This window comes from Mangifera indica, chromosome 12, assembly GCF_011075055.1.
Source record: "Mangifera indica cultivar Alphonso chromosome 12, CATAS_Mindica_2.1, whole genome shotgun sequence".
Taxonomy (NCBI): Eukaryota; Viridiplantae; Streptophyta; class Magnoliopsida; order Sapindales; family Anacardiaceae; genus Mangifera; species Mangifera indica.
The window spans coordinates 6,004,884-6,017,675 of NC_058148.1; the positions used below are offsets into that span (position 1 = coordinate 6,004,884).

The 12,792-nt window shown below is 30.7% G+C and overlaps 1 protein-coding gene across 2 annotated transcripts; it reads right to left on the reverse strand.

The window, feature by feature from the left end:
• Nucleotides 1–856: 856 nt before the first annotated feature.
• LOC123193227 (putative deoxyribonuclease TATDN1) lies at nt 857–3,356 on the reverse strand. 2 transcript variants are annotated; one of them, XM_044606074.1, is made up of 4 exons: nt 3,216–3,356; nt 3,002–3,112; nt 2,087–2,169; nt 857–1,203 (listed from the first exon to the last, which is right to left on the reverse strand). In XM_044606074.1, the coding sequence occupies exons 2-4, from the start codon at nt 3,064–3,066 to the stop codon at nt 983–985; spliced, it is 369 nt and encodes a 122-aa protein (XP_044462009.1). In that variant the 5' UTR covers nt 3,067–3,112; nt 3,216–3,356; the 3' UTR covers nt 857–982. The 2 variants fall into 2 exon arrangements, with proteins under 2 accessions (XP_044462009.1, XP_044462008.1); XM_044606073.1 differs by having other exon boundaries at nt 3,002–3,356.
• Nucleotides 3,357–12,792: the final 9,436 nt, after the last annotated feature.

Below are 12,792 nucleotides of genomic sequence, written 5' to 3' on the forward strand. Positions count from 1 at the left end.
TGGTTTCAAATATGGAAAAATGATGCTTGGTTCTGTTAGCATTTTGGGGCAATATAACCTTTAAAAATTTTAATATAACCTATGATATGTCTTTCTTTTAATCTGTAACAGATTATATAATAAATATCGTATATCATATAATATTAAAAATTACACTTATATTAGACAATTATAACAACATGACTTAAAGCCTAGTAGTGGTGGTAACAAACTGTGATCAAATATAATAAAAATAATAGAGACATTTTCTCATTAGTCCACTGCAATTTCACAGTCACTTGAAACTGTCAAGCTTTAAACAAACTGAAGGCTTAAAACAGAGTACATGTCAGACTCTGTCTCAAGTCATTAAGTTGTATTTATTCTCACAGTGCACATCATCAGCAAAGTAAACAATGATTATCATTAAATAAAGTCAATCTCATAAAATCATGGAAAATGTTACTCAAAAAATCAAGAAATAAACTTAACTCCCATTAACCCAAAAAATAAAAAAAGTTAATCACACCCATATTGACAATATTTTCTTTGAATAATGGGTTGTAATCCTTTGGTTAGTAGAGGACCTGTTATTAGGAGTAGATTCGAATTGAGCCGAGTTCAAACACAAGTAAACTCAATATCAGCTCGATAATTGTTCATTCGAGCTTGAGCCGTGGCTCGAGCTCGTCGAACGAGTTGATTGCTTAATGTATTTTCATTGTTTGTAAATCAATCTATTTATATATTTTAAATATTTTAAAAAAGAAACACAAAATTAATTTAACAAATAATCAATCTCTACAATTTCCATTCTTGTTTGTCAGTTGTGTACAGTAAGGATTTTTCTTGTTTGTCAATTGTGTATAGTAGTGCAGAATACTCAATATCAAGAATGAATTCCATTCAAAGAAACTGATTTCCTAGTTAATTCTCATGCAATAAGATATTCGTCTTATTGAGGTGAAGAAATATACAATATTGCAGAAGAAAACATTGGCACTCACCGAACTAGGCAAGGTTCATTGCGGCCTTTTACTATGCACTCTGGATCATACTTTTCTTTCTTCCTTGAAGGCCATGTAGACTTTACATAAGTAATCCCAGCATGAGTGTTTTTGATTTCACAATATGGAGAATCTGTCTCAATCATCATTCTTTCAATAGGTATGCCCCTTACAACATCAAGATTCTCACTTGTCTTAAGTGAGCAACCATTTATACCTGTTCAGTAAAAAAGATCTTGACAACATTATCAAAACGTTACACCTGTAACATCTTTAACAATAAAACGTTTCACGAAATATTCTTCTAAATCAATATGATTAAACAGAAGAGAAAGACAAATATCTTCTAATGTCTTATCCATCAAAAATTATAATAATAATAAGATCAAAGTTAAATGGGAGCTCTAAACTCCACAAATTTGAGGAATTATCATACACCAGTTTTGTTGTGATTTCCTGTGGCTTCATTATATGAGGATATATACATCTAATCAAGATTGAAGAATTGTCTATCAGATTGTATTGTAGAAAGTAGATGACAGTTAACAAAATAGTAAAAGCAAGGAAAAAAAAATCCATAGGTTAAAGTTGAGATGTAGCATCACAAACAGATGAGATTCTATTATATAATTTCCCAACATTTCATCCCACCATTCCCTTTCTACAAGCTCTCTTATACTACATCATTCACCTTGGAGCATCAGTTTTATATGATTCTATCTCATTCGGCAGATTGTTAATTTATTTTAATTATCATGTATGTTACTGATAAAATACTCTCCAGTGTTCATAAATCTCATATCATCATATCAAATCCTCAGGAATTACAAACAGCCTGATCTTTACAGGCAATACACAAAAAATTTTTACATCCTAAACGTGTAGCTTTCAATTAAAGAAATTGGCCAATAAGAACCAAAAGTATTGATACTAATATAATCTTCTGTTGTTTTACTCAGCACAACTCTCATTTTCAAATCCATCAGGTGCGGTAGTTGACATTTAAGGGTCAAATATGACATGATAGACGCATGCAAAGTAGCATTCAACAATGGAATGGAAATGTGAAAAGGTTATCCAAAAAACAGCAGAATATTCACCTATATACATAATACTGAATGAAAGAAGCTTATCACGATCTTCTGCATTATCTGTAAATGAATGGGTAACTCCAGCACTGAAACTAAAAATAAGAAGATAACTTATTAAAGAAGCAGACATGTAAGTCATCTGATAATTTAACTATATATTGTGCAGAATGAGGCTATAGGCACCTCTAAAAGAACTCTCCACACCCTCTCTTCGAAGTACGCCACACTATTTAAAAAAGGAAGAACTATATTTTTACTCAGAAAATTTTTATAATTAGGAAAATAAATACATATATCAATTTAATTTAGGAGACTGACTCTTTAATTGAATGGAAAGACACCTGAAATAAGATTTTGTCAAAGATAACTTATCAATGGAAATACCTTTTTATAAATTTCCCTATCAATTGTTAAAAAAAAAAAAATGTTTTAATTTCTTTTATACATAATTACATGTTGATCTATTAGTTTGGAATTAGCTGCAATATTAATTTTTCACATACAAAGTTAATAATTGTTATACTTAAAATAGGGGTGTCAAGACTAATTTAAGGGTGCATATAGTCTCAGCCATTTAGCAGAATTATGTTGGAGTTTCCTCTAAATATCCATAAGCACAGGTAAAGATTTTGTAACTGATAAAAGAAAATGCTGCACTTTTGGGGTGACATTTTTAGAGCTTCAGAGACAAGGTGAGGGTAAATCAGAGCTTAAATTTCTCTCCTATAGTCAATGGTAATAACAATTGTTTTTCCCAATAAGGAAAAAACCACAAATACTCTGGAAAGCAAAAAATCCACAATTGCAGCAATCATTCATTGGGTGCAAGTGCAAAAGAGTATAGTTCTGCAAAAGGAGAAAAGGGTTTTGTGATGATTTTCATTCTGCATAATTTTTGAAAGCTACAGAATCAAGTAATCTCACCTGTCCTTATTTCGCTTTAAAATTTCACAGAAATCTTCAGCAGCAGCACGCATATGCAAGAACATTGGCAGCTTTGTTGCATATGCTAATTCAAACTGCTTCTCAAAATACCTAGTTTTTAGATCACAAAAGGTGATGCAAACATGGATTATCTGAATGTAAGAAAGGACTATGCAACTAATAAATAACATGAAGAGCCTCAGTAACCACTTACTTCCTTTGAGTTTTTGCTGGGCAAAAGTGAAGCCTGTCATAGTCCAATCCGCATTCACCAATGGCCACTACCTTATATGCATTTAATATGTAAGTTTAACATAAAATACAACTCATTTGGAGTCCATATGTCTTATGTACTATTCAGGAGTACAAAAATTTATAACTATTATCTAAACATTTAACAAGTGGGTCATACGATTGAAATTGAAATCAAGAAATGGATCTTTATATCTAGATCAACAGAAACTTGTTAACAGATTCTAACTGCATGGATACTTTTTACAATTATTAGAACATAAACTCTAGTAGTATTTCAATCATCTAATCATGAAGCCACACTGACCAGAGATGAATTAACAACTAAAATTCAAAATTCGGTATACATTTATTTATGAAAGATCTGCCAATGGCATACACAACACAAAGCTAATCACTCTCTTCAAACTAGAGTGCAAACTTTGGTAATAGTATCTTTTCTATTTACAATTTATAAGCTAGGTAGCACGGAAACGAAAACGTTGAAACGTGGAAACGAAAACGTAGAAACGTATTTTCTTAAAAAAGTAGGAAACGAAAACGTGGAGAAACGTGTAAATATAAAAAATATAGGATTTTTTTATAAATATGAAATTTTTATAAAAAATATAATAACTTATATTTTAATTAAAAAAATACAACAATTGATTTTTTCCAACCAATTTAAAATAACACATAACAAAATAATTTTATACCAAAAATAAATTACAAATTCAAGTTCTTGAAACATGTATGTATAAATTAAATCAATACTTATATATTCATTTTTTAAAATGGAAAATAAACATGTATATAAATCAATATATTTTATCAAAATGTAAATAAATCAACCTACAAACTCAATATTATTTCATCAAAATAATAATTTCCAAGGGTCAATATCAAAGTCATCAAATAAAATATAATGAAAAAAATTTTAAAAATAGTAAAATATTTATTGTATTTTCTCTATTTGATCATTCTCCTTATCTATTATATCATTCGCATCTTCATCGAAAAAAACAGACTCCAATTCTGGTTCATCTAATGACAGGTTGGCTAATTGAAGAACTCTCACATCTTCCATACTCCCAAAGTCATCTCCACCAACATCCCACATCTTCTCCTTACCATCATAATACTTAGAGTTAACTCTTGACAATAAACGAAGATTTTTATGAACAAAAACCAAATCTTCTGCACGTTTTGGAATTAATTTATTCTTTCTAATTGAATAAATGAAGGAATAAATACTCTAATTTCTTTCACAACAAGAGGAGGAACTCTGTTGTCCAAGTACTCTGAATGTTAACTTTTGAAGCAATGGAGCATTCGAACCAAAACATGCCCACCACTTCATCGATTCTGTATTAAATCTAGCACCAATTGAGTCAGGATCTTCAAACGGTCCACTTTTGAGGGAGAAGTTAGCATACTCATCTAATACTTTAACACACTCATCTTCAAAAAAGATTCTTCTAAAACATTTGTTCCTCTCAATAAATACTTCCCCATCCATATGAGGAGACATTCTACCTTTACCTCCTTCAAGCCCTTGTTCACTATAAAACCTTCACAAATAATAGATATATCAAATAGTTAACAAATTAATACCCAATTTAATAAATAAATATATCAAATAAGTATGAAATAAATATATAATTCAATTAGATATTTACCTTGGATTCAATGAATGAGCTAGACAATGGAGTGGAGAATTACTTTTTGCCCAACGATCATAAAGAATACTATAAATCACTGAATAAAAAGGAGAATCTTAGGTAGGAAACTTTCCTTCATGTTCATAAATAATCAATTTAACCTTTTCAATCATAGAATCTTAATTCTCATAAATCAAATGAAGACATGACTTATTTGTATCACACATTCGATTCATATCATAAATCGGTGCAGTAAAAGCAAGAATGTAATTGACCTTTACCCACCAATTCTCATCCAACACCTTATCACGAACAAATCTTACTTTGCCTTGATCATTTTCTTTATATTGTCCTCATTGTTCACTTACAATCATTGATTCTAAAGCACCCTTCATTAATTTAAATTTTTTAAGCATAACAACAACAGAAGCAAAATGAGTGTCCGCAACTGAAAGTAATTTCAAAAGACTAAATCGATTAAACATAGCCAATCGCATTGAATGGTTTATTATGAAGTTTTTAATTACCATAATATCACCATAAACGTTAGTTATCCAATGACATTCATCATATGTCTCTTGATTAGATTCTACATTTTTAGCTACACATATATTTTTCAAAGCTAAATTCAAAGTATGCACAAAACATGGAGTCCAATAAATATGTGGAAACATACCTTCAATGATTTCTCCAACACCTTTACAATTTTTAGCATTATCAGTTATTACTTGAACTACTTTTTGATGACCAACCTCATCAATTATCTCCTTCAATAAATTAGCAATGAAATATTTATCTTTAACTTCACCTGCACAATTAACAGCTTTAATAAACATCAGGCCTGATTCACAAACAATCATGAAGTTAATTAAAGGTCTCCTTTGTGGGTCACTCCATCCATCACTAACAATACTAACCCCTTTTTCTATCCAAGTGTTTTTAATATGTTCCAATAACCTTTCCACATTTGTTTTCTCTTGCTGAATTAGTGTAGTTCTTAATTTATTGTACCCAGGAGGCACATAACCACCCAATGAATGATTAGCTACAAATGAAAAGGCACTAATATAGTTTGGATTCTTAGCAAAATTAAAAGGAAGACCACTAGTGTAAAACATTCTAACAATTTTCTCATCTAATTGAGCTCTAGTTTGTATGTCAGCACTAGGAGAATCATCAACTTTTCTCTTCTTTGAAAAAAGATTTGACCCACTCGCTGACGGTAAGGATAAAGACAATGATTGATTTACATTAGTAGTACTACTAGGTAATGCCACTTCTTTAGGTTGAGAATTATAAATCTTATTGGTAGCTTTATCATCTAATTTTCTCATTTCTACTAAATCTTCAAATTTCACTTTAGAACAAACACCGATTCCTTTCCCCATAATTTTTAATAGGTGAGCTTTAACTCTAGTATAAGTCCTTTGCCTTTCTTCATGACAAAAATTGCAAACCCATTTACATGTACCTCCTAATTCTCCAAGTTTCTCAATTTTTGTGACATATTTCCATAATGGATTTTGGTCTTCATCATTATTCTTTTTTATAGAACCCACACTACTACTACTACTTTTAGAATTAGAATTTTCCTTACCAGTAGCAGAATCCATTAATGATTAACCCAAATTCAGTATCACCAACAATTTGCTAAAATCAACCAAATCACATAAATTACCGACTATTCTTCTTGACAGTTTACTACACAACTGAAATAAAATCACAAATTGAAAACATAAATAAATCAATTTAATTATAGAAAAACTTTTATCTATAAATAATATTCAAATCAAACAAGAATAACTAAATTACAGACTATAAAATTATTCAATTAAATTATATAAAATCAAATATTCAATAATTATTAATAAAATAAATTATGGATTATAATTACAAATTATAGTCATGATATATATATATATATATATATATATATATATATATATATATATATATAGGGGGGGGGGGAATAGAGCATATAAAATAATTTAATGTTTTAAAACATATTTTATAAGAAATTAGAATTCAAACGTTGACACATCTGGAAGAAAGCATGCATTGACTGAGATATATAACATCTTTGAGCAAAAGGCAGGCTAATGAAGTATATATATAATAATTTAATATATGTTTTATAATAAATAAAAATCTTGGAAAACTAACAAATCTTGGAAAGCTAACAAATCTGGAAGAGGCATGTAGAATTATAGTCTTGGAAATAGAGTATATATAATAAATTAATATGTATTTTATAAAAAGAAATTAATCTTGGGAATAGAGATGCATTAAATTAAAATCCATATAAACTAATTTTAATCATAAAAGGGCAAGAAAACGCACACTTTTTTCCCAGAGATTTCTTTCTTCCAGCCACTGTTCAGAGACGAAGAAGACGCCCAGGAGAATATCAGCAAAGAAGAGAAGAAGACGCCCAGGAGATTGACAGCAAAGAAGAGAAAATGCCCAGGAGATCGACAGCAAAGAAGAGAAGACGCCCAGAAGATCATTACGCATAGGAAACTATTTTTGTTATTTATTTTCAAAATCCTTTTATGATACACTTTCAGAATCCTGGTATGCATAGGAAACTGTTTCTGGTAAAAAAACGTATTTCCCTTTTATCCAAAATTATCGAAACTGCCCCGAAATGTTTTGTACCAGTTTCGGGCCGTTTCAGAAACACTTCTTAGTTTATAAGAAAACATTTCTTCTTTTTTTTAAATACCATAACCTTCACTTTTCATTTAAATCATACCTTTCCCCTCTCAATTCCCTTCTTGGCTAATGGCAACAAAACCTGAAAATACCTTTTAGAATCTCCACTCTCTTCAAATTCTTGAAATAACATACAAAAACAACATTCCCAAACATCTCGAAACAGACCACATAACTACAAGTAGTCAAGTTACATCACAACAATCATTCAAAATAAAATTAAAAAGAAACAGTAAGTAACCTTGCATCTTGTGGGGTGGACACCAACCGTACAAAAAAGCCTTCTTGTAACAAACAACAGGCTTTCAAACAAGTAAAACCCAAGTTCATATACAAAACTAAAAGTAAAATTTTGATACAACAGGCAATTCAAAGCATGAGATCTGCTTAGTGCTTACCATAGCTTTCATATCAGCACCCTTAGGTCTTTATGATCCTTTGCAAAAAATCCATAAAATATGGGCTGCTTCTAACAATATAGGTGCACAAAAGTTCATACATGCTATTAAACCCAACCGGATTCTATTAAGATAAAAAAACAACATCACATACACTCTTAAAGTTACTCAACTATTAAACATTATAAAAACAACAACAATTAAAAATTAAATGTTATTAAACATTATGTTACCTTATATCTTTATTTATCTAGCAAGATAAGCTCAACAATATCATTTTTCACCTTCAATCTTCAAGAAATTAAAAATGAATGAAAGCTATTAATCATACTGCCAACAATTAAATGAAAAATCAAGTTAAAAATCATGCAGTTGTGATAAGTAATTGACTACCTCATCTTGTTTCTTAATATTATCACGTGTTCTCATCCAATCAGCTCCACACATAAGCATATTGACTGTTTCTGTCGATAAAGATGTCTGTACATGTCAATCACTCTACTACCCATACTAAATGTGCTCTCCAAAGCCACTGTTGTAATAGGAATTGCTAAGATATCGACTGCCATTTGTGAAAGTACTTTATACTTATATTGATTGTCCCTCTACCAGTGAACCACATTAAAGTCACCTAAGTTGACATCGTCAAATATCTCAATAGTACGTTCTTCCAGATATATTTCTAACTCAGATGGTTTCTTCTGAGTATGTTTTCTCTTTATGATCTTTCAAACGCAACCAACTATATTCAAGATCTAGATGATTTACCTACAAATTAAATATTAAAACTTATGATATGTGATAAAGTTTCATTTAATGACAATGATCTAATGTACTTGATGTACTTGATGGTGCTTGTTGGATCCTTAGCTCATGTTGTGGATGTGCAAATACAGTTGATGAATTTCCTTATGATAACATGTCAACGTATTCTTTGTATAATTTTTCTAACGTTCTTTTGATATTTTCTATCTCCACAAGGGCATTTTCTTTACCATGTAAAATGGGAAATGTCAAAGTAATCATAAGAAATTTTATCTTGAAATCATCACAAGTCAAACTAATTAGTTAGAAACATGTTCTTTGTATACATATATATTATAATAAACTCAATCAATTGTAAATTAATTACCTGAGATCTATGATGCTAGCAATCGCCATAAGAAAATTCACCTCACCCCAATATTTGTTAAATTTTTCTGACATTGCTTGCACCATCATTGATATAGAATAATCTTCATCAAATTCTCGCTCTTTAAGGATCTCTTTTATCCTAAACACTTATTGAAAATACCTATTTGCAGTTGTATACTACGACCCAGAAATTAATTTTATTATATCATCAAATATTTCTAAAAAGTCATAAACAACCTTCAATCTCTCCTATTCTTCTCTTGTCGGGCAATATATATAGCTTGACTTAACAAACATAAAATGAAGAAAGAACTCTCTGAACTGTAATGTTGTCATTAGCATTTTGTATGCACTATTCCATCGTGTAGCATAATCTAAAACTAACTTCCTCTCTTTTATTCCACACTGTATAGCAATTTTCGCAAAATTTTTTTGTCTTGCCTCACTAGCTCTTATAAACTTCACACTTTCTTGAATATTGTTTATGATGGGTTTAATCACAGCCACCCTATCCTGAACTAACAAATTTACAATATGGGCAATGCACCTAACATGGAAAAGTTTTCTATCACATAACAAAGGTCTCTGCATTTGAAAATCTTCTTTCAGTCTTCTAACGCAATTATCATTTGCAGTAGCATTCTCTACTGTAATAGTTTACACCTACAAACAAAATTAATGAATATTAATGAAATTATATGCAATAAAATTATATGTGTATTTTGATAAACAATTTGCAAATTTGATTTTACCTTGTTTTCAATCCCCCAGCGCTTTAGATAATCAAAAATTACTTTGCAATGTCTATTCCTCTCCTAAGCAGAGGTAGGTGCACAAAATTTATAATTCGTTTATTTAAGGACCACAATTGGTCCACCCAATGTGTCGTGAGTACTATATACTCAATATTTTGATAGTCTGACTTCTAAAGATTAATAGTAATACTAATCCTTCTAGTCTCCTCAAAAGTATTCTTCAACCTCTCACGCTCTGCTTGATAAACCCTAATGCAATCAACTTTTACTTGTTTCCTTCTAACGTTTTCATAAAGAAATTGCAAAACGTGACAAAAATTAATGAAATCGGGGTGCTCAACTATATTAAATGACAATTCAGTTATCATAATCAAGTGAGCTAAGGCCTCTCGAACCTGAAACACCAACACCATAATCATTGCATTAGTTAATATAATTAATTTCATAACAATTTCATAGTAATAATAGACGTTATTAATTAATTGAACTCAAACTGACCTTAGGATACTCATAATTAGTCTTTGTTTTCACCACAGTTAGAGTAAGTACCCCTAAGGTTGAACCCTCAAAACCCAAGATAGTTTGTCCCCCCATGACTAAGTCTTTCCCCATTGGTTTCTTCCTTTCAACATATTGTCTCATATGTCGTGTCAACTGGGAAGTAGACTTGGTCTTTTACAACTTCATCTTTTTCTAGCAATACTTGCAAACCACATATGTAGCATCTCCAATAGTAACAAACATATCTTCTGGAAAACACTCTCAAATAACTGATGTTTTCTTCCTTTTAGTAGATGGAATAATAAAAGGTGGTGCTTCTGTTTGTCTTTCAGGACGTTCAGTTGCTTTGACTTCTTCACTTGAAGCTGAGATATCAAAATCTCCTATTGCAATCAAATCAATATCCACATCATCAATTCCAACCGTTTCAGTAGGTATAAGTGCTTCAATTTGCATCGATTTTCTCTTAATGGATGCACATACATAAGGAGCCATTGTGCTTGCAGTAAATGCTTGCGATAAAGCTCGACTTGCTCTAGATGGTTCTACTCTTCTTGACGTCATATTCTACATCACAATCACATGTCAATGGTTAGTCAGAGAAAACAACATAATGGTATAACGGTTCAAATTCAAGATACCCTGCACTACATCACATTAGACAATAAAATATACAAGCATTGATCTGAAATTTGAAATTGCAAATTTTCCAGGGCTCAAAATTTAGAGATCAAATTAACTTCTAACTGAAGTAAGGGCATGTTTATACCAAGGATAAAGAAAAATGGACAAGCAAGTATAAACAAATCAGAAAAATGGACAAGCAAGTATAAAAGATCAAAAAAATAGACAAGCAAGTACAAGCAATAAAATATACAACAAACATTCATCATAACAACATATTATTACTCATGAATTTAGTGTAATAAAAAATTAATGACCACCACTAGTTAAAGGACAATTTCCAAAATTCAATACAAAATTTATAAAGCTTCATTGTAGTTTACAATCATTTTCAAAAGCTTGGTAATATCTAAGAAAACCTACTCTAAAGCATGAAGAAGAAACTCTGAGAGCTTTGATATGATAAAAGGAACACAAAAGTTTATTTACAATGAAGAAGAGTAGCTTTTTAGACCAATTCAACTAGGAAAGATATTAACATAATTATGTTTATTAAGAACACAACAAAAACCCCGCAATTCAGCCAAGCTTTCAGCCAAAATATCATTAAGATTTCCTAAACGAGGTTGAACTCACAAAGATAGTGCCAAACTTCTATCCAGCCACAGTGAATGATTCCAATCTAAATAAATACATTAGGTATTGAGATAATTTTGTTTTATTTCAGTCCTTGACACAAAAACGAGAACTTTGTTTTATTTTAGCCTGAACCCGAGCCAGAGCCAGAGCCAACCAAGTTCAGTTCCTACCCAGAACCAACATGGTTAGTTTTGGTTTTAGGTCTAGTTCCTACTCAGAACCGTTACTATCCATTTATTTTGTTATTTCCAATTTTTCAGCATGTTAAATTTCATATCAAATGGACAATATTGAAAACTTTTAGAAAGAAATAAAATATAGAACAATACTTGTACATAGCACTAAAAAAAAAACAAATGAGAACAATTATAATCAAGTATCCTTTCACAAATGAAAAACAATCAAAGTCTTCAAACCTAAGCTTGCAATAAGAGGAAGAATTATTCAATGTAGATTCATAAAATAATCATAATAAACAGAAAATTTGCAAAAAAATAGGGGAGAAAACTAAACAATAATCAGACTTCTTTATATTAATTCAGTAACTCTGACATCAAGGCAATGGAACAAGTTGCAATCATCTGTGAAAATCTTAATCGACCAAATAGGTGATTAATATTTTTTACAAGACAATATATTACCCACTCTTTTGCTTATGCAAAGAATTCATAGAACTAATAAAATATAACAAAACCTCTTATGGACATTTATCTGAACCCCTAGGCAAATAAAATTCATGATACAACAAAGTAACCCCCAATTCAGAAACCCTAATTCCAAAGTTAGGGTTTAATCAATCTAAGGCAAAAATTAAAAAATTGAAAGTGAAAAAATGGAAAAACACAAACCTGAAATATATTTGTGTTGTCCACGTTGTCATCGTCGTCAAACTTCTCGTCGTCGAAATCCCAATCGCTGGACAAATCTTCTATTAGCACGTCATAACACTTGAACTGAACCGTTTCATCTTGAGAAACCCTTGTTGACGGAGAAAATAGGCCAGAACTTAAGATTGAGGAGGGTTGTACTCTAGATCTGGAACTGAAATTGGAGAGCAGCTGCACATACTTAGAGTTCTTAGGAGAGTTTACGGGATTGAAAGAAGTGAAGGAAAGGAAGCAAATTTCATTCCC